This window comes from Haliotis rufescens, unplaced genomic scaffold, assembly GCF_023055435.1.
Source record: "Haliotis rufescens isolate VD_foot unplaced genomic scaffold, xgHalRufe1.0.p SCAF_29, whole genome shotgun sequence".
Taxonomy (NCBI): Eukaryota; Metazoa; Mollusca; class Gastropoda; order Lepetellida; family Haliotidae; genus Haliotis; species Haliotis rufescens.
Genome location: NW_025963990.1, coordinates 4243250 through 4267101, shown reverse-complemented (window position 1 = coordinate 4267101; position 23852 = coordinate 4243250). Strand labels below are relative to the sequence as shown.

Sequence of the window (23852 nt, the reverse complement as noted above, 5' to 3'; positions counted from 1 at the left end):
CTCACCTGTTTTGGCTTCTTCTACCCTGTCTTTGGCGATGAGCATCCATCTTGGACTCTCCGGGCAGAAGGGTAATACAAAGAGACAGACAAGGGAGGGAATAGCATTGAAGGCAAACAATAGGGGCCACAAGTCAACAGTGCCTGAAACAGAAATAAACACCATATTATGAGAATGAACGAAATAAAAATAAACTGGAAAAAGAAAATAATATAGTCTTTAATAGGTGAAGGTGTGAGGTATATATCTATAGCAATCAAGGGCCAAAAATGATTCTAACATTTCTAGACAAGATTGGTAATAACAGTTTAAATATGAAACCTTATAAATTTAGATGACACATATACATGATCAACATTTTTTTGGAAAATTAAATCCTGTGCAAAGAATAATCTTTTTTTATATAAAGAGATTCCAAACAAGATCATTGTAATGGGGGTTCCAGATAAACAGAATAGAATCTCAGTCAAATTCTTTGTCAAGTGAACGTCAGCTCAAACTAGTCCATATCAAAACCAAAATGGATGCAAAATCACAGCTTGGGCAAGCTGACATAACGGTATGGTGTGGTTTGGTGCATATTCCTGAGGTAGTGTGTCCGCTAGCCCATATTAAAGTCTAGTTTCAAAACGGTACGGAACAGTACAGTAAAGTTATCGAGCCATCTCTGATCAGATAATAAAAAGAAGAAATAAAAAATTTCCTGCAACTCGATTTGTTTATGATAATTTTCCATTATTTATAATATTACCTAAAAGTTCAGTCATTCCCATGATCTGAGAAAACAGAATCCCCACTGTGATGGCCAATTGATGACAAGTACCAACAGCTCCACGGATTTTCTTTGGCGCTATCTCTGTGAGATACAGAGGCACCAAAGTTATATTTAACCCAGAATGCAATCCCACCAAGACTCGAGACAAAATGAGACACTCTGGAGACTTGGCGATGACTGTTATTCCACCGAGAATCGCAGCCAAGAACATGATAAATGTGATGACTACCATGCCACGCTTTCTGTAACAGAAAAAAAATAATGGTGTTAATAATAATGTTTATTAAGTTTTAACTAGACAGCTATGAAACTCAAGTTCCTCGGAAGTTGGAATACGACATTCTGTTGGTTATTATTGGTTATTATGGTGCTCTGTTCAATTGGTCTCCAAGTAAATGCACAGTATCTGTGAGAATAGCAACCCACGCTTGCCGTAAGAGGCGACCATGCTTGCCGTAAGAGGCGACTATGCTTGTCGTAAGAGGCGACTAGGCTTGCCGTAAGAGGCGACCATGCTTGCCGTAAAAGGCGACTATGCTTGTCGTAAGAGGCGACTAACGGGATCGGGTGGTCAGGCTTGCTGACTTGGTTGATGCATGTCATCGATCCCAACTGCGTGGATCGATGCTCATGATGTCAATCACTGGATTGTCTGGTCATGACTTGATTATTTACAGACCGCCGTCATATAGCTGAAATATTGCTGAGTGCGGCATTAAACCATAAAAAAAACAAAAAAACAAATATTATGCTAATGAGTATAAGTGACAGGTTTGAAATGAGATCTAAAAGTTAAAGTATAACCGACAAGTCACTGCCCGATCTAAATAAGAGTCATATTTTTTAGCCTTGCGTATTGTTTAACCTCTCTATATCATGCATATTAGTCTGATACAGTTTAAATATCACAGCCTTCGAAATTCACGCCAACCAGAGACTACTAATTTGTGTTGTGGGCAAACAAAAAATTCTGATCGTAGTTCTCACTGACAGTTCAGTGTTTGCGTTTACGGTGTCCCATTTACAAAAAAAATGCACTGAAAAAAATAGGACACAAAAAACAAAAACAATCATGCGTCCCCTTTGAAATTTTAATCTCCTGTAGGGCTATAATTCAGAACCATTTCTCAATGTTTAAATTTGGCATAAATATGAACTGAATAAAACCATGCATTTTTTCACATGAAAACCTTCGACATTGGAGGAGATTAAAATTTCAAGTTTTCTGTTGGATTGACCTCATCAATAGGTAGCTTTTCAAATCCCTTTGAAAATGTACCTGGTACTGACTATTGAGCTAGCAATATTTGCTAGCGCTGGTTGTTCAAGCTCATAGTATTTGTGTCGAATTGTTACAGCTGAGCTGCGTAACCACGGTCGATATCATAGTCAGGACCTACATTCTTGCATATGCATGGAAATGGAGCAGTGTCCTTGGCATGTGAATTCTATCATGTTTGTTAAATTAATATAACAAATTGCTGGATGATACGCAGAGGCAGTTTCTTGGTATCCATTTTGCTGTTCGACATCTCATAAAATCTTCACATAATGTTGAATTCAATTCAACTCATAACTACCAACTCTTATGTCAAATATTAACTCAACCTTTTGTATTTGTAGCCTTCTATAGCACGTCCAGTGCTTTAATGTATTTTCAGGCCTTAAAGTTGAGACTAAAACGGTTGCCAATTCGACCTAAATTTCAATTTGTCTACTGTCTAAAATTCCGAGGTAACCAAATGACTACCTTGGAAAATATGTTGTGGCAACTAAATTCTATTGCTTCACATTCGAAGACACAAAACTAAATTCACTTATTACAGGACCGACAATGAGAAAGAGGCTTTAACTTTGCATAATTGCATTAATATGCAATGCTAAAATACCGTGTTGACATATCTAAAACAGTGTTCAGAGCTACAGATAAGCTGCGTATTTGTGTAAAATACCCCCAAAAATATTCAAAAACCCAAATACTTTCAATTACCTTGCGTACTGAAACGCATAAAACTCAAATTATAAAAACAGCTAGCGTAAATACCCAATGAAGCTTTTTCAGCATGCGTACAAAGGATCTAATTTCCGAAACACAATTACAAGCTAATTTAGTTTCTGAGTCAAGTCTATATATTTAGAACAGTTACATAAATCTAAAACATTATTTCATTTTTTTAAAATCTTAAAATGTTAACTAATTTGGGGAAAAAACCCAACAGAGTGATGAATAGATGAGTGAAAAAATATTGGTTACCCAATGAAAAATGTAATAACCAAATTAAAATAGAAATCCTAGAGTAAAAATTCAATTGCTCAAAAAGTTATCTGGAGCTCTGGTGCTTACCTAATATTATTTGCCCCCAACTTTGTTTTGAATCCTAGATGAACCCGTGATAAATCCCTGGACAATTCACACATACCTTCCAACAGTGTCAGCAACTTTAAGTGCCAGGAAAGCGCCAACCATTCCAAACAAAACAAAGGCAGCAACAGTTGAAGACCACAGTAGTTCCAGCTCCCATTTCTCAAGCAGCAGCGACTCGTCGGCCCCAAAATCTGCAGGCGTTTTTTCGACTGGACCTGGGGTTGTTGATGCATTGCTGTCTGATACATGTATTGTTTTATTCAGGCCTTCAAGATATGAAGCATACGCCTGTACATTGCTCCAGTTACCTCCCCTTCTCTCGTAATACGTGGCATTATAAAAATCTTTAATTATCTGAAAATTGAAAATGGAAGCATCATTTATCACTGCAGATGAGATTAATCATGAAAAGTATGAAGAAATTCCACAATACACTGTTCCACATTACCAATAAAGGAAGAAACTGTGTGATGTAGAGTTAGTGACTATGGGTTCACGTTGCATTTAGCAATATTCAACCTATATCACTGCATGGAACCCAGGTGAGGTGAAATTGGGTTCACGTCGCGTCCAAGATTATTGCACTTATATAGCGACGTGCATGCTCGTGTGTGTGTGTGTGTGTGTGTGTGTGTGTGTGTGTGTGTGTGTGGCTGTGTGGCTGCTTGTACTAAACTGATTCCGATTTATAGTGCTAGCCCACAGATACCATGCCGCAGTTTAACATGAATAGCCCACTCAGACACAGTATACTGACTCCGAGCCGACCAGTCCTTGCTTTAACCCCTAAATGCCGAGCGCCAGACAGGGTAACAACAAGTACATCTTTTAACATCTTTTGGTATGATGCGGCCGGGGATCATCATCAAACCCCGGACCTTCCGCTCTCCGGCCGGACGCTTTACCACTAGACAACGGAGGCGGTCTGCATGGAACCCAGAAATGCGCCCATGTCAAGATTCGAACCCGGGCCTTCAGCATGAGAAGCGAACGCTTTACCCACAAGGCTAAACCATTGGCTCTTGTAATGTAGACGTGTGAGTGAGTGAGTATTGTTTTACGACGCTTTTAGCAATATTCCAGCAATATCACGGCGGGGGACACCAGAAATGGGCTTCACACATTGTACCCATGTCGGGAATCAAACACGGGTCTTCGGCGTGATGAGCGAACGCTTTAACCACTAGGCTACCCAACCGCCCATGTAGACGTGTGAATTGGTGTGCTCATTAACATGCTACAGTGGTATTGATTAACATCATTACACGGCAATCTGGCTGTTCGTGATTAATTGAACTATACAGTCTGAGACATAATGTGTCAGTTTCATTCACGGCGCTTATTACGACGTCTTCAGCAACCCATGCTTGCCGTAAAAGGCGACTATGCTTGTCGTAAAAGGCGACTAACGGGATCGGGTGGTCAGGCTCGCTGACTTGGTTGATGCATGTCATCGATCCCAATCACGTGGATTGATGTTCATGATATTAATCACTGTATTGTCTGGTCCAGACTCGATTATTTACAGACCGCCGTCATATAGCTGGAATATTGCTGAGTGCGGCGTAAAACAACAAACCAACCAACATATTGACACATCAGGCATAGATAGTCATTTGTTATATTAAACTCTTTCTAATTCTTTAAAAGAAAATAACATGTGTTATCTAAGTAAAACTGACGATAATGAAATACTCACGTGTGAAGGTGTGTTGACAACGCCTATCTGATACCCATACAGGAAGGAGTTTCCAAACACAGCAATGGTAATACTGAAGATGAGGGTGAACGTGTAATTGATTTCTCTCTGAAACAAAATCAAAGAAATCTTTAGCTGAAGTTCTTTGTTTAAAACATTCAAAGCGTGCTGTTTAAATTAACGTATCAGTATACGATTACTTTCATGGGAACGGTCGTTTTGCTGACTAACAAATTCTGTCAATTTTAATGTCGGCGAAATTGTAGAGTTATCTCCCTTAGACCCCTCACTAATTATGACCGTGTCATTCCAGAAACGGAAACGTCGTATTGTATTGTGAGTAATATAGTTGTGAAGACGAAATAATTAGGAGATAAACATACTGTGTTTTCAATGTAGAGCTAGGTTACCTGTAGATTTAACCCCGCTAAATTGAATTTGGAACCGAACGCGCAGCTCTAACCTAGCTCTACATTGAAAACACAGTATGTTTATCTCCATTCTACCATGACAAAATAAAACGCGATCTCTTTGGTGTTAGCAAATATACTGAGTGAAGCGGCATGGGTTGAGTTCAGTGTTTTGAGTGGGTTATCGATCTGAATTACGGAATCACCGAACAAATATGGTGATGTATATACTCAAGCAGTTTGTTTACACCGTAATACTTCACTCAAACATATGATAGGCATTGAAAGCATATAAGCACGGCAACTAACCTGAGGTGGGCATCCCTAAAGAAAACAAAGCAAGCTTCGCAAGGCTTTCGCTCTACATCGCGCGTCACCATTATGACGTCATATCACTCATTGTGACGCAAAAGATATGACGTCACAGTCGTATATAGAAAAGCGCCAAACTTTCAAGCTCGCTGTTGTGTCCAAAACGTAAATACATTCCCTTTGTTGATTTCTGTCGTGTTTTTCTGCACAAAATGTATTACCACACATCCTTTGAATATTGTAGTAACCGCATCTGTGCATTTTGTAACCTGTAATTGTAGATATAGTTATTTAAATATGCCTACCGACAATGACTGAAAATAGTACTTATTCTATGAATAATAGCTTCTGCGGTGATGCGGCCGTCAAACCAGCTGTTTCAATAAGAGGGGGTTTATTGTGATTTAATAGCCTCTGATTTACCAATCAGAATCGAGTAAATTCCAAATTCATGGTAGAATAAACATTGTACGAAGCGCCGTATAATATACACATGAAGCGGGGATCTGCTTTTCGACACATGAAGTGGAAACAAAATGTTCGTATGCTTTAGTAGCTTTTTTCTAAAAGTTTGGCTACATCACTGACTTTGTAATAAGTCGAACTTTAATTAAAAAAGAAATGTCACATCAACTTATCCTCATGTGAGCATGTGCAATCTATATTATAATAATATTTTCCTCAATCCATTTCCGCACAAACTAAGTTGCGCATTTCGGTTTTTATTGCCTGGCCCAGTTTTGCATAAACACCCATGACAATGCACGCTGCCTAACTTTGTTACATTCCGCCTCAAATATATTCCAAGTAAGTATTTTAATAACCACAATAGTTATTCCCCTGCTAAATAATTATTTTTTGGGACCTTATACATAGGTATTTCACATTGCTCTGTTTTCATTTAATGTAGGGCTGCCTAGCCATTATACACTAATACACTTTTGTTTATCATTGCATTAAGTTGATACTTTCAGATATGGTTTGTTGTGTCAGTATTAATTGCTACTTCATGGAGATAACGGTAACATCATTGATAAATATATCAGTATTGTTGTATACTGAGTATCATAGAGTACTATGTCAGAATTTATTTGTCAGTTATTTGATGCTAAGGCATTGTCAACTTGTTTTTGTGTTTTCAGGTTTTCTAGTCAGAGGCAGGCTTGGTGTACTGGGCCCTTACCCAACCCTGTAATTCACCAACCCTTCTCATCTTTATTCTACGAATAAACAGACATTAAATGGGAGTGATGTGCGTTTTTTAACTATAAGGAGAAGCTGGCTCTGCGAATAGGACAGTTGCAACACAGGTAGGATAGGTAAGGACGGTAGTTCACAACAGAGGTTTTGATCCATGGGATGAAGGAAGGTGTCAGCTTACATCAACCTTGTCTTTGCCTGGCTTATTAACAAGTAGGGGGTCTTCGCCTGGCTTATCAACAAGTAGGGGGTCTTCGCCTGGCTTATCAACAAGTAGGGGCTCTTCGCCTGGCTTATCAACAAGTAGGGGATCAGAGGGCAGAGGCTGCTGTAAGGAAAGATGCTCATGATTATCTTGCCAAGGAATTACCTCTGTCTGTTGGTCAAAGAGTGTGGTTGCGGAATCGTCCAGCAGGTCGGAATAATATTCAAGATGCTTGGGACAGTCGTGTCTATAATGTTGTAGAGAGACTTGATTCTGGTGTCCATGTGGTTGGACCAGCTGATGGATATGGTGAAACAAGAACTGTGAAACGTCGGTTTCTCCGTGTGGTCCTGGGTCAGTATCAGCAACTGCCCACCAAGCCAGAGAACGCTTTTGAGTGAGTGAGTGAGTTGGGTTTAACGCCGCTTTTAACAGTATTCCAGTCTTATCACGGCGTGTCAGCTTAATGTGGGAGGAAAGCCCGAAGTGATGCAGGTCTCAGACGTTTACCACTTCGGTGAAACCCACGAGCACGGGTATGGTGCTGACAAACCTAGAAACATAATCGGGGCGAACCGGGATTCGAACCCACAATCATAGGTTTCTGGCGTGCCCAAGGGACGCAACTCTGCACAGCGAATCGCGGCGCCTTAGACGACTGGGCCACCCGTGCCCCCCAGAACGCTTTTGAGACCCTTATGGATTCTGATAATGAGCGTTTTGGTGACATCGAGAGCCTTTCTTCGGGCGACGATAGCGACTTTGACTTGTGTGTATTTCCAAGGGGTGTTACAAGCTGTTGATGTTATCCCTCAAACCACCGCTGCTGCCTCAGTCTCCGAGAGTAAATGCTGGCAAGCATTCTAATTCATACAACGAGCCGAAATCAGTGTTGAAGTGACATTACTCAGGACATTGTCAGTCAGTTAACGATTGACCAGTTTACATTCCGTCCCAGTAAAGTTCTCAGGATTCTTAACCTAGTGTTCAGTGTTAATAGTTCGATATTTGTTCGAATTTGATGTTGATTGTCTTTGATGGAGACCATCATGGTTTAGCAAGGGAGTGTGTGAGCATGTGCAATCTATATTTTAATAATATTTACCTCATTCCGTTTCGTTTCGCACAAAATAAGTTGCGCATTTCGGTTGTTATTGCCTGGCCCAGTTTTGCAAAGTGTAGGGGTTGGGGTATATGCGCATGCGCCTGCTTGTACACACGACTAGACTAACGTCGGTCTGATAGTGTTCGCCTACATACCATGCCACAGTTACAGTTTAACATGGATAACTCCTTCAGGTTACAGTATGCTGACTTCGAACCGAATTGTCCTTGCTGTACACCCTTAATGCCCAACAAGTACCATCTTTTAACGTCTTTTGGTATAACGCAGCCGGGGATCAAACACCGACCTCCCGCTCCCCGGGTAGACGCTCTATCCACTACACCATGGGGGCGTTCGAGTGGGGTCTGAAAGTACGTGGTGCAGACAAAGAAGATTGATAGCCAGCCTTTGTTTCCACGACTGAAATCATGTGCTACCAGTTGGTTATCAAGTAATTGATTGTATGTATCAATGATACATGTTAAAATTGTCGAGGTTTAATCATTCACCCATTTGTAAAGGTCGTAATAGTGCTTAACAGGCAGATTTTTCGTTGCACAAAATCAATACGCTGTACACACAGTGAAGTAATATTGATTTCTGGTAATTGTGGACAAGGACAAACCAGGAAGGTTAAACAGTACCATCTAGTGTCTGATCGTCCATCAACTGAATTAAATTGTATTATTTATATTGAAGTGATTACATCCTGCACAACCTACCAATAACAAGTTCTACTGAACAAGTGTACATTCCAACGTATTTCCAAAACGACCTTCAACGAAAATAACCTTCAGCCAGACGAGGTTGTCTATAAATATCGCTGTTTCGTGACGAGATTTACAGCTAATGGTTCCAATTAGCTGTCTTAGGGTGCAACCGCATAAAACTGCACTTAATATATGCTCCCATGAACGTCATGGAACATATATGCTAATTAATATTCGGCGTTAGTTTTCCTCGCTACTCGCCCTTGCGCTGCTCTACAAGACGGTCCTCGTAAACAAGGAACGGCATGAATGCTAACGATGTTTTGGTTCTCCGACTGCATTGAGTGCTTTCTAAAACCATCACGCCGTCTGCCAGATGTTACAATTTGAGAACTGTTTACAGTGTATCGGCACACACCACGGCCGTTTGTGTTATATTTGGTATCCAAGTGCTTTGAACCATGTATATATAGGTATATAAGCGAGACATACTCTCCACTCCTTGTAGACCCGGTGTATTTCGACCAGTTGTGACGGACTTGAAATTGCTTACATTAAAGCTGGACAGTTTTTGTTGTTTTTTGTTCGTGATATAAGGCTAAAACTCAGCGATATCCCAGTTATTCCCCGGCGGCCTGTATTAATCCAGTCTGGACCAGACAAACCATTGTTTGTTTGTTGTTTAACGCCGGTATCGGGTGGTCAGAGTCGCTGACTTGGTTGATGCATGTCATCGCTCCAATTGCGTGGATCGATGCTCATGATATTAATCACTGGATTGTCTGGTCCAGACTCGATTATTTACAGACCGCCGTCATAAAGCTAGACTATTGCAGAGTTGAATAATAAACCAAACCAAAACCAAAAACTAACGCCCCACTCAGCAATATTCCAGCCATATGACGGCGGCCTGTAAATAATCGAGTCTGGACCAGAAAATCCAGGCATTGATACCATGAGCATCGATCTACGCAATCAATGACATGTATCAACCAAGTCAGCGAGCATGACTACCCGATTCCGTTATACGCCCCTTATGACATGCATGGGTTGCTGCAGATCAATTCTAACCCGCATCTTCACTGGTAACAAGCATACCGTAGGATTAACTCAAGCGAGTCCATTTAAGGTGAGGTATAAGACGTATACAACTTGTTGAAAACCACGAGCAGACGTGGATGAGAAAATCATAATCTGGACGAATCTGAATTTCGAACCAACGATCATAGGATTCTGCCCACGACCAAGGGGCGTAACTCTGCATAGCCAAATTCGGGGCCTTATAGACGACAAGATCACCTGAAGCTGCGCGAAAAATAGAATATACGAAAGCGTTGAACATCCTTGTAGAAAGAAGCTGACAAGATACATTGCCTCACCAGGAATCATGTCGCCAAAACGCGCCGTTTTCGGTGACAGTGACCTTGTGTGTAAACAGCAGGTTTGAAAGCAGAACCACGGCCGGCATTCAAGAAATGTGTCGTGCAAATACATCCATCCCAGCGTTTGTTTGTTGGACGACCTCTGCTGGGACGTGCACACAAGACGCTGAACACATTGTGACTGACCCCCAACCCCCCTCACAGCTTCCCCCTTCTGCACGTAGCTGTCGAGTCTGCTGGAGTAGACTTACAACGCCACGTCGTAACACACAGGGACAGTTGCAAAAAGCGGGGCGCAATCGTCGTATTGACACAAGACTCGTTTGAGAAATGACGGTGACTCGCGGGTAGTTGGAAATGCCTACGTTGCGTCAATACTCACCTTAACTTAATTCCTACGGATTTATCCGCACCAAACTATATTCCTGCTACAGAGTGTGTCGGCGGCAACAAGAATGTGCCCACATATTTGACCAAAATAAGGAAATCGAACCCTTTGTCACAAAGGAATAATGTCACTTTGCTGCCCAACCACTTCTATTTCGTAATGGGTACATAAAATGCAAATAAATCTGATCGCATAACAAAGTCTAAAAAATCATACAAACTACATAGAACTAAACGGGTGAAGACCCGGGGTAGAATAGGTCTTTAGCAACCCATGCTTGCTGTAAAAGGCGACTATGCTTTTCGAAATGGGATCGGGTGGTTTCAAACGCTGACTTTGTTGATGCATGTCATCGATCCCAGTTGCGTGGATCGATGCTTATGATATGATATCAATCACTGGATTGTCTTGTCCTGACTCGATTATTTACAGACCGCCCTCATATAGCTGGAATATTGCTGAGTGTGGCGTTAAACAACCAACCAACTAACAAAGAACTGTAGAAATACGAACTAGGCGTTCAAAACACTTTCAACATTTTTTACATTAAGATATATGGCTAAATATCTACTTCTGTTAAAACAGGACTCGCAGCGATTCGCTGTGCAGGGTTGCGTCCCTTGGGCACGCCCAAGATTATTGCACTTATACAGCGACGTGCATGCACGTGTGTGTGTGTGTGTGGCTGCTTGTACTAGTCCGGACTGATGCCGATTTATAGTGCTAGCTCACTGAGATACCATGCCGCAGTTTAACATGAATACCCCACTCAGACACAGTATACTGACTCCGAGACGACCAGTCCTTGTTTTAGCCCCTTAATGTCAAGCGCCAGACAGGGTAACAACAAGTACCATCTTTTAACGTCTTTTGGTATGACGCGGCCGGGGATCGAACCCCGGACCTTCCGCTCTCCGGGCGGACGCTCTACCACAAGACCACGGAGGCGGCGGATATGTGTGTGAATGTGACGACGTCCTCTTCTCGCTGATGCAATATCAACACATTGATTCACAGCACGACAACAATGGCTGAATCCCCGGATGACAATGCAAGCACAGACACATCTTCATCAATAACGTTTCATCTCAAACCGATACATATCTACGACAGACCACCTAAAGAATATATTTTAGTCCCAGAAAAATAAATTTCTTCAATAATATAAACTAGTATAGATATACAAAAAAGAAAGTAAAATACAAATGGACCCACATTAATGTTTAATTTCTGAAACGGGCAATCTAGACTTGCCAAATTATTTTTGTTGGATTCAAGTTTAATACTTTCTCTAGGGTCTGGGCGACAGACAAGACCAACTGTGATGATGTGCATTACAGATAATTTCCTTTGGGGCCATATCTGGTTTATTATTAGGCATCAGTTCCTTGTCACAGATGACTTCCTTGTTATAAACACTAACAATACATTCATTGTTTAAGACGTAATGTAATGAGTGAGTGAGTGAGTTGGGTTTTACGCCGCTTTTAACAGTATTCCAGTTATATCGCGGCGTGTCAGCTTAATGTGGGAGGAAAGCCCGGAGTGATGCAGGTCTCAGACGTTTACCAGTTCGGTGAAACCCACGAGCACGGGTATGGTGCTGACAAACCTAGAAACATAATCGGGACGAACCGGGATTCGAACCCACAATCATAGGTTTCTGGCGTGCCCAAGGGACGCAACTCTGCACAGCGAATCGCGGCGCCTTAGACGACTCGGCCACTCCTGCCCCCCCGTAATGTAATGTATTCAATTGGTCTTTATTAAGCTCTGTGTATACGCAACAAATAACATCAGCCCATTTGTCACAGGAGAGACCAAGAGGGGGATACCCATTGCTATACATCATAGGTGAAGTGGTTTTAATACTTCCATTTTAAGCTTAAGTTTTTTTAGGAGAGGGGTCGGTCAATACTTCACAATTTCACGTCGGTTAAATTATGCTGACACACGGTGATATTAAAGTTAGAAGGTTGCCGTTCTCATTGTCCCCACTGACGTATTAGAGTCATACATACATGTTCAGAGAACCGTATCGGTACAACATAGTGCGTCGACAGTTGAATGACCAGCTGGCTTCAGAATTACTTATTTTTAATTTTGCTTGCGTCAATGTCACACTGGTTGACATGCACCCATTTCCCTCGGGGGTGTGCACGTGTGGGTGTGTCAATTTCAACCAATGAACACCGAGAATAAGTCCATACCTCCTTTTGTTGCAAGGAAATCGATTCTCGTAGCAGCCGGCGCATGGTGGGCTTAAAAATTGGCGCTGCGCCAAGCTATTTCATCATCACTAGGCGCTGGCGTTGTTGTTGATGGTATTCTGGGGCCGAGCGAGGGGTTCCTTTTTAAGAGCCACAGCGCTCGTTATATACTATTATAACTTCAAAGCCGTATATAAGTATAATAGAAACTTATGAAGTCGTATGGCGGCTACCATTTGATAAAATTGTGTGTTGTTGAATCGTTTGGTTGACTGTGGAGTGAGCCAGGCGTGCCACAAGAGCTTTGTACGCAATATTACCACAACCTGCAGAGGTGTGTTCTCAATGTAAACAGCTCATTGGTTCGACAAGAGACGCACACCCAAGGGCACTGAATGTCAAATATTCTTAGAGATACCAATCAATACAAACATACATGCATTGGTCTACCCATAAAAGAACCCAATCTGGCGTTTTAACACTTTACATCAGTGAAAATTGTTTAATCAATCAACTTCGTAAACAATCATAATTTCGATTTAATCAAATTCGCTTCAAAGTGCGAATTTAGTTACATCCAATGAAGCGATTATTTATAAGAATATTTTCATATTTAAAATACACATTAAACATGTTAATGATCTAAACGAATTTAGTGATGATGGGGTCAGGCAAATATGTGGTAAAATGTTCACTTCCAGTCCTCAGAACATCATAAAATTAAAAGGAGATACTAGGCCTAATTTTGAACAATGATTTTAAGACAGCGCACAAGGCCTAGCAGATCCGAGTAGGCCTATACATTTCGAGCACTGTCACGAGAAATATGCGATTTAAACATTTACAATATGGACGAGATGTGTGGTTTGTGCTGTATACAAAGAAATATGTTTCTATTGTTTACCATACACTTAGACGAAGTTGTAACACTATTCTCAAACAGAAGGCTGGAATCGCATTCATGTCTGTACGCGAGAAACCCGTGTTTACAAACCAGCACTCTGTGGGACTGGCGCTTTGACAAGATGTATTGCCCGCCATTGTATCGGAAATTCACTGTCGGCGATCTGCTCAGTGTCCGTTTCTCCCTAGTTTGGGAACCAGGACGATAAATAAACTGGGTGATATTTAAAACAGATATCTGACGATGTGCATGGCCATTCTGTGTTCGAGACAATATATGCGAGAATGTATCAGCTAAATGACCTTCACCGTTAAAAATGCGGAATGGCAAACGAAATCGGATTTACTTAGTGGAAAACAACTAATCATAACGGTATATATATCAAAGGTATGCGGTTAATTAAAGTACCATGTATACTGATATTCAGTAAGGTTGCTCAATTTCATTTAGGGAGCATGGTGGCAGACGTAAATGTTTGACTTGTTAAGCGAAGGTGTGTCGTTTCGCCGTCAATCCATTGGCTGTTTTTCCCATGTGTGACGAGGCTCAACGTGGTAAGAGATGTCATATAGAAATACTTCGCTGTTGCAGTAATATCAAGACTTCTGAACATGTTTCGATCAATATAAATGTTCAAAAGATGTAAACAGTAGAATTTACTCACCTCTTCCATCTCTGTGGCTGTGGTTTAGTCCAAAACACGACGAATACGAACGAGGTGATGTGTTGTCGGTTCGGTCAGACAAGTAACTCGCGCTTCACAGAAAGGGTGACGTCAAAACCTGAAACGAAATTTGATTGGTTGAAGAACTGATGAATGAATGCGTATATCCTCTATGACGCAATACATTTCTCTGTCAATAACATGCAATGAGCGCTTCAAATTGCAAACAATGAAAGGGGTAAGGCAATTTAATTTTTAAGAGGGAACAAAATTAGATTACGAAAGAGGTGAATGATATTTCAGTAGGAAGATATTTGTACTAGGGGTGGTAGTAGTAGTAGTAGTAGTAGTAGTAGTAGTAGTGGTAGTTGTTGTTGTTGTTGTTGTTGTTGTAGGAGTAGCACGTTGTTGTAGAAGTCGCTTTGCATGCTTCACTGACCAAAATGATTATATTAACTTTGAAAAATATATACAAACACTTGAAGAAAATTGAATTGATGATCAGTTAAAAATACATTATAATAACAACAACGCCCCGTGTTGTTCAATAATTAAAAACATCATGAACATATTCATCCATAAAATAGCGCCGCTATGAAAGCGATCACATGCCGGTTTTAAATTATCATTGACTCGAAAATGTGTCAGTAGTGAAATCAATTTAATTAAAACAGATGTTAGCTACCGCTCCCGCGAGACACTACTGACCTCTGAATGTATTGAAACTGGTTGTGAAATATGAGTGATAATGACCGTCAAACATTTGACGATGGCTAATGGGCCTGACAAGGGTTCTAATAGCCGAATTATGTCTATAGTATATGCACTGCTGGAAAGTTATTAATGTGGTAGATACTTCAACGTAGTAGTTGTAGTAGTAGTAGTAGTAGTAGTAGTAGTAGTAGTAGCGATGATGATGATAATGATGATAATAATAATAATAGTAATAGTAATAACAATAGTAATAGTAATAATAATAACAAATCTCACCAGACTATTGTAGTTTATGTTGCAATTGATCCCAAACGTACGGCAGATTCAAACGTGACACTGTTTAAGCAGCAATCATCCCTTTAGCTTTATATATACACCCACAATCCGAATTCTTGGAAACAGGACACAGTTAGCAAATAGAGCAATCCAAATCCTGATACAAAGCTTTCTGAACACCTCTATATAAATCTACCGAACAGGAACATCGGTTTATATGCACCTAAATTTACACACGAAATAGTCAGGTATATATACAGCCTGGTCTGTATGTGAATTGGGAAAAACATAATAATGTAATTGTAATGTATTCTTAATATGAACATGGTGTAATGTACATGATGTAATGGAATTATATGGTATGTGCTGTTGACATTTTTAGTTGGATGAGTGAGTGAGTATGGTTTTACACCGCTTTTAGCAATATTCAAGCAATATCATTGCACGGGGCGCCAGAAATGGGCTTCACACATTGTACCCATGTCGAGAATCGAACCGGGGTCTTCGGCGTGACCAGCGAACGCTTTAACCACTAGGCTATCCATCAGCCCCTTTTAGATAGATAGATAGATAGATAGATAGATAGATAGATAGATAGATATGTGTGCGTATCTGTGTGTATATAAATATATATTTGATATTATCTATCATGGATTATGTTACCACAGAGATATTGAAACAAATCTTTAAAGCAATGTTCATAGAATGGACACGGTTAACTGCAGTGTGTCGACGAATACAAAGTCGAATTGTTTATTTTCCAAAACGATCAATATTAATTATGTTTTTAACAAAAGACCTGTAAAGTACTACACAGATGAACCCATGTTGTATCCCGGTCAGACCAGTGTAGCCATTATATCACGTCGTGTCATCTTGATGTCGGAGGAAGGTCCCAAAGTTGCACAGGTCATAGACGTTAACCATTTTGGCGAATCCTACGTCCCTATGGTGCTGACAAAACAAGGTGCGAATATGGAATTTGAGGCCACGAGCAGCGTATCCGGGCACGCATGAAGGACCGTTAACTCTGCTCTTTTCCCTGTCGTATAACAATCAAGGATTGGTATTAATATATTCACATGGTTACATTCGCTGTATATAGTCCACGTTTTATATAACGAAGCATTGTCGTTACACAACCGTCTATTATATAACGTCACCACTGAATTCCAATGGTCCAGTCATAAAAATGTCACAGCCAAATTAAATCTGTTTCGGCGAATACATTGTATACAAAACTGGCCATACTCTTGCACTGCCTTTTCATATTTCTTTTATTCCGGACATTACTACGGAAGCCTTTTAGGACCATTTGGTTTTTTTAATTTTTTCGATAGTATCTTGAAATTTCAACTTAGTATCTTAAAATTTCAACTTAGTTACTACGATCACAAGTATTTCTTCTTATTTCCAACAAATGAAATGTGTGTACAATCCGAGCTCAAAAACCGAATTAATGGCGATAAAAAAAAACTATACACGATTAAGAACTACGTCCGAAATTCCTCGATTAGCCTGTTTATTGTATCTCCATTTAATCGTTATCGAGCAAGCCATTCGAAATGATTCAAGCAGTATCGTAATTAACAAACAAAATCTCAAACCCATTGGGAGTGAGTGAGTCTGGTTTTACGCCGCTTTTAGCAATATTACAGCAATATCACGGCGGGAGACACCAGATTTTGGCTTCACACATTGTACCCATGTCGGGAATCGAACCCGGGTCTACGGCGTGACGAACGAACGCTTTAACCACCGGCTACCCGACCGCCCCTCAAACCGATTGGAAAACGTTAATATAATGTATCGTATTCCTGATCAACTTTCCTACATCTAATCCTTTAACCGAGATGAGTGTAGCGTACCCACGTACAAAGGAAGCGAGGTCACCTTGACATGTTAGGCGTTTACCGCCTGTTATTTTAGGGTAATAAATATGTCTATGTCTATTGACATATTTCTTTAAAAAACAAATTTGCACTTGCTAAGTCGTAAATACATAATATTGCGCATTATATGGACAAAAATCAGGAATCGACACCACACTGTCCCTATACATGTGCGACAACGCAGGCACCAACCCAGAGTGAATGTCTATTGTCACGTGCGAATACTGTCTCCACAGCAACGCGGAAATAACATCATTTTGGCACGTTCCCTGTTTGTGATTATCTGACGTGTGTGGAAGTTATTCAGATGACGTATACACTCTACACTACAATACACCAGATGTTGACCAAATTATCCAAATAACTCCGTTTTGATATATCTATCTTCAGGGAAACATGTTTACATGGATCAAAGTAACCCTTATACCATACCGATAAATGTAGAATACGTATGATTAATAGTAAGGTTCGATAGATAGATAGATAGATAGATAGATAGATAGATAAGATAGATAAGATAAGATAGATAAGATAAGATAAGATAAGATAAGATAGATAAAATAAGATAGATAAGATAAGATAGATAAGATAAGATAGATAAGATAAGATAGATAAGATAAGATAAGATAAGATAAGATAGATAAAATAAGATAAGATAGATAAGATAAGAAAGATAAGATAGATAAAATAAGATTAGATAGATAAGATTAGATAGATAAGATAAGATAGATAAGATAAGATAAGATAAGATAAGATAAGATAAGATAAGATAAGATAGATAGATAGATAGATAGATAGATAGATAGATAGATAGATAATGTAGATATATCGATAAATACTGTGGATGGATGGATAGAGAGACAGACATATAGATACCGTAGATAGATGGATGGACAGATACTAGTATATACTGTATATATATAGATATATAATGTAGATATATAGATAAATACTGCGGATAGATGGATAGATACTGTCTATAGATGGACAGATAGATGGATATATAGATACCATAGATAAAGGATGAGCAGATAGATACTGTAGATGTATAGATACAAATGGAGAGAGAGAGGGGGGAGGGAGGGAGAGAGGGGGGGAAAGAAAGAGGGAGGGAGGTAGAGAGAGAGAGAGAGGGAGGGAGGGAGGGAGGTAGAGAGAGAGAGGGGGGAGAGAAAGAGAGAGGGAGGTAGAGAGAGAGAGAGGGAAGTAGAGAGAGAGAGAGGGAGGGAGAGAGAGAGAGACGAATGCACCATAATATTTTGAATTTCCATTAAACAGGTTTTGCCGTCAGTCACGGATACGGAAGGTGCTGTAAGATGTCGCTTATACTTGTTAACACACATCTACACATGAACAAATTAAATTGTTTTCTATACGAATTGGATGTCTGTTTTCTCCTATAACCCGCTCACCGTTTACACGGAGTTCCTGATAGAACCTCTGTTTTAGTTCAAATATATCTGCGCCTTTGAGAAGTGAAGGATATCGCCTCCAACAATGCATAGATAATGCGCTTTACACGAAAATGTCAGACACAGTTACAAATGCCGTTGAGACCTGGTGATTATTTCGGTGGTCACGCATGCATCCACGTACTTTCATACGTGGTCGCTATATTGCCCTATCGATCCCCATTTTAGTAGGCCTAAGTGAAGCTCGTATATGTTGTTCTTGAAGCGTGAGTGACATAGCTGGGTTTAATGCCGCTTTGAACATTATTCCAGTCATATCACGGCGTGTCAGCTTAATGTGGGAGGAAAGCCCGAAGTGATGAAGGCTTAGATCTAGGGGGGCAACTGCAACTGAATAATCGAGCCTGGTCCACATCCCAGAGACTGACATCATGAGCATCGATCCACGCAATTGGGATCGCTGACATGCATCAACCAACTCAGCGAGCCTGACCACCCGATCCCGTTAGTCACCTCTTACGACAAGCATAGTCGCAATTTATGACAAGCATGGGTTGCTGAAGACCTATTCTACCCCGACAATAGCCTAGTAGTTAAAGCGTTCGCTCGTCACGCCGACGACCCCGGTTCGATTCCCGACATGGGTACAATGTGTGAAGCCCATTTCTGGTGTCCCCCGCCGTGATATCGCTGTAATATTGCTAATGAACACTGAAACAAACCCCGATGAAATTACTGTACGTGTTGTGCAAGGGGAGATATTAATATCATGCAAGAAACTTGTCTTAAAAAACAGATTGGTGCATTTCCATTCCGGATTAACTTGAAGTTTATTTCGATTCCGACTTTTATATACTATTCCTGCACGCAACATCGTCCCATCTACACTATTCTGTAGGTCGATAAGTGCAAGCCACGTGTCACTGCTCTTTGCCAACCTACGCGTCGTGTTATTGAAAGTATCATGTCATCAGCGTTATTAACAAACGTGAACATTAAATTGCATCAAATTTGATTTGCTGTTGCAGTGATCGCCTGTTGGTTGTTACGCCACATAGCGCGTGCGTGTCTAGGGCTGGATGTGTGTAAGATGAGTTTATGTGCCCTCTGTGTTTTTTCGTTTTGTTTGTTAAACGCCGCACTCAGCAATATTTCAGCTATATGACAAACAGGCAGACGGCGTAAAGAAGAGACCACATTTATAGTTAATGTCTTGTCTTGTTTATTATTTAACGCTGCACTCAGCAACATTCCAGCTATATGACGGCGGTCTGTAACTTATCGAGTCTGAACCAGACAATCCAGTTATTGACATCATTAGCATCGATCCACACAACGGGATACGATGACATGCATCAACCACGTCAGCGAGCCTGACCACCTGGTCCGGTTGGTCGCCTCTAACGTCAAGCACAGTCGCCTTTTATGGCAAGCATGGGCTGCTGAAGACCAATTCTACTCCGTATCTTCACGGGTCTTACAGTTAAAGATTTGGAAGAAGGTAAACTCTTCTAAAGTTTCATTAATCAATTACAGATTTTAGAACTCTGACTCCCAGTGGTGACATGGGACGGCAGTACGTATAGCCAGTTACAACAGTGCGAAGAAGCAATTACCACAGTTTACAATGGAACCCCGCTTATCCGGACGATTTCATGTCCAGACAAGTGTTCATGAGAATCACTCAGTAGACTGATAAGAGTTATCTCCCAATATCCCCCTGAAGATCGGGATAGAATAGAATAGGTCTTCAGCAACCCATGCTTGCCGTAAAAGGCGACTATGCTTGTCGTAAAAGGCGACTAACGGGATCGGGTGGTCAGGCTAGCTGACTTGGTTGATGCATGTCATCGACCCCAATTGCGCGGATCGATGTTCATGATGTCAATCACTGGATTGTCTGGTCCAGACTGGATTATTTACAGACCGCCGTCATAAAGCTGGAATATTGCTGAGTGCGGCATAAAACAACAAACCAAACCAAACCCAATATCCAACTAAACATTACATATAACAAAACGCTTACGCACGCTCGGACGCACGCACGCATGAACGCACGCTTATAAACACATTGTCCTTGAGGCGGAGGGTTAGCCGAGTGGTAAAAGCCTTTGCTCGTCACACCGAAGGACAGGCTTCGATTCCCAACGTTGGTTAGGTGTGTTAAGCCCATTTCTGGTGTCCCCTACAGTAATATAGCTGGAAAATTGCTAAACACGGGGAAAACTATATTCACTCACTCACACACTGTCTTTTTTCAACGTTAACAAATGACTGTTCCAAGTTTGCCGTATGAGAACGGACAACTCTAGGAATCAGGGGTCATGCATGTTCCCGAGGCAAGGGCGTTAACTAACTACAAAAGTCAGTCAGTCAGTTAACTCCCCTGCCTTGGGAAGAGTTAAGTCCCTTGCCTTGAGAAGAGTTAATTCCCTTGCCTTGGTAAGAGTCAACTCCCTTGCTCTTGTGACCTTGCTGATTGCGTGTCACCTTGGGCGTAGATCGTTACTCCTAATTTAGTCACTGGTGTGCCTGGTACAGACTCGATATTTTAGAGGTCGTCATCATATATAACCGCATCATTGCTGACGGCGGCATTAAACAATATTTACTCAATCTAGCGAGTGAAGCAACGCACTACAACGTACATCGCTGTTTCATTGCCGGAGCTCTCGTTTCATTTATCATCCAACAGGATAATATTCCTAATATATTTACACGTTGCTTGTTGTGTTCGGCTTAATATGCTCATATCATGTTGTGAATGTGAAATAATATTTATATTTAAGATACGACAAGCTGGTATCCACTTCCCAAATGCAGGGTCAAATGAGCAATATCTATGCAGGGAGAGATTATTCAGTGTATAAATCAATATAAATTATTCCATAAACGTTCATCTGATCTGATTCGTTATCCAAGCCCACAAGCTATATTTCGGTCTGATGCTGCCGTGTGTGTACACTGTTATCGCTACTTGTTATCCCCGCGGGGGATATAGAAATGGGTTCCGTCCGTCTGTGCGTGTGTGCGTGCGTGCGTGTGTGCGTCCCGAAATCGTTTCCGGAGCATAACTCAGAAACCGTTAAATATTTCTCTACGAAACTTTGCATGTCTATCAGACTCATGCTGAACTGGTGCCTTTTGCTATTTAGGAATTTTATACAATTTTATTTTTTACGTTTCCATGACAACAAGTTGGACTTAGGTTTTATAGGGTAGAGCTCGTTTCCGGAGCATAACTCAAAACCCATTCAATACTTTGTAACAAAATTTTGCATGTCTACCAGGCACATCTTGAACTGGTGCCTTTTGCTATTTAGGAATTTTATAAGTTGTTATATTTTACATTACCATGGCAACAAGTTGGACCTTCTTTTAATATAGGGTGGGTTCACTTATGGAGTATAACAAATAAACTGTTAAATATTCTCTTGCCAAACATAGCATGTCTACATATAAAGCACATACTGAACTGGTGCCATTTGATATTAAGGAGTTTTATAAATGTTTATTTTAGAATTTCCATTGCAGCTATTTTGACATGGCCTAAGAGAAATGTTGGGTCAGTTACCTGGTTTGGGACCATAACGTGTTAAAATGGCGGGGGATATAGATGACTTCGTCGACTTTACGCTTGTTTTCCATATTTTGATCATGAAACAGCTCTTCCTAAATTGACAAATCTGGTTAGCCCACGGGTAGGCTATTTCGGGCCAGAATGCATCTCCCAGACGCACGCCTGTCGCAAGAGCCGGTCGTTGATTGATTGATTAAAACGACCTGTAAATCGAGTCTGGTTCAGACGAACCCGTGATTGAAATCACGAGAAACCAGCCATGCTTTCGGCTTACGATGGCACACAATTAATGCGTGTCCAATTTTCGGCTTCGCTCTGTTTTACCTGCGGTGTTCTTTAATGAAGTTTTTTATTTAGTGTAAGCAGGGTCCCGACGTCTGACAACGCTAGCATGGTAAGTATGCACAGACTTGTTACCGGGTCGCTCTCCCAGTTAACACCAAACTGCAATTCCCCGAGAAGCACGCGATGCCAAGACAACCAGGGGTGATGACGTCACGACGGACGTGAAAGCGAGGCTCCAGTCACGCGTGGTGTGACATTGTGCACCATTTAAGCCTCGTCGTAGACAGAGGTCAGACTTTGGTAATTCGAAAACAGCTTAAACATGCATTCCTTGGTTTATTATATGCAGTCGTAAACTATTTATTATCTCTCTAAGTTCGAATTATTTAGATAATGGAGTTATTTGTCATTTTTTTTTAATTGTCATTGTGAATAACTTATTGCCCTCCTATTACGTCAGCATTGATTGTTTTGTATGGCTCACGAATTTACCACTGTGATGAAATCACGAGCGCTTGGCGTAAGCGGTATTGGCGCTTTAGACGACTATAAGTAAGATTTAGATTCCAAGTCTTATTGACTTCGTCAGCTTAATGTCGTGGAAACTGAGGGACAAAATACTGTAGACCGAGTTTCTTTTTTTATGTGATAAAAGTTTAATGAACTGTTGGTAAATTTGATTATGTATTTTTAACCAGTACTCATTCCAACAACAGTTTGTAAAAAGTAATCTGTGGCTGGGTAGGTTTGTGTAAAAATACAATGATACAATGAAGACTGGGGTAAGGAATGGATTCGCAACCACCTGACCCCAACCATGTTTGGGAAAAAACGCCGCTTTGTTGACAAGATGTCCTAGATACCAGCAGTTGTGTATTATGCGAATTTATTTTTTTTATTTTTTAAAGTTTTAAATTAAATTATATGTTAAAAGTAAAACCATGTAGAAGTATGCTTTGAGTGCTGACGTAACATAGTGCGGTTCTTTTTTGGGGAAATAAACAAAAACTTAAGATACTTTTTGTAAATCAAATATATGATAGCATCAACTGATAGGTATCGCTTCTGTTACACCTGTTAAGACAACTAGGTGTTTATGTATATAATAAGAACAAGTTGTCTCAAGTTGTATTATGCGAAAGATTTCATTTTTTTTATTTTTAAAAGTTTTAAATCAGATTATACTTTAAGTAAGTTAAACTATGTATAAGTATCCTCTGAGTGCTCCAGTGAGTGAGTATTGTTTTACGCCGTTTTAGCAATATTCAAATATATCACGTCGGGGGACACCACAAATGGGCTTCACACATTGTCGGGATTCGAACCCGGGTCTTCAGCGTGACGAGCAAACACTTTAACCACTA

General features: G+C 40.6%; 1 protein-coding gene and 1 long non-coding RNA gene across 5 annotated transcripts in view; one reads left to right on the top strand and one right to left on the bottom strand.

Moving 5' to 3' along the window:
• LOC124144428 (solute carrier family 2, facilitated glucose transporter member 3-like) overlaps positions 1-23852 on the bottom strand; it is a 147311-nt gene that overhangs the window by 9337 nt on the left and 114122 nt on the right. For 2 of the 4 annotated variants that reach the window (XM_046513827.2, XM_048402807.1), the window contains exons 3-8: positions 14330-14447; positions 6943-7089; positions 4840-4947; positions 3196-3494; positions 752-1017; positions 6-143 (exon numbers count right to left, since the gene is read on the bottom strand). In XM_046513827.2, the coding sequence (XP_046369783.2) occupies positions 6-143; positions 752-1017; positions 3196-3494; positions 4840-4947; positions 6943-7089; positions 14330-14338 (967 nt within the window). In that variant the 5' untranslated portion in view covers positions 14339-14447. The remainder of the gene's footprint in view (positions 1-5; positions 144-751; positions 1018-3195; positions 3495-4839; positions 4948-6942; positions 7090-14329; positions 14448-23852) is intronic. The other 2 variants (XM_046513829.2, XM_046513830.2) reach the window with 2 other exon arrangements.
• Positions 5670-6808, top strand: LOC124144431. The gene is made up of 2 exons (XR_007223062.1): positions 5670-5726; positions 6704-6808. It is a non-coding gene; the product is annotated as an uncharacterized LOC124144431 (long non-coding RNA).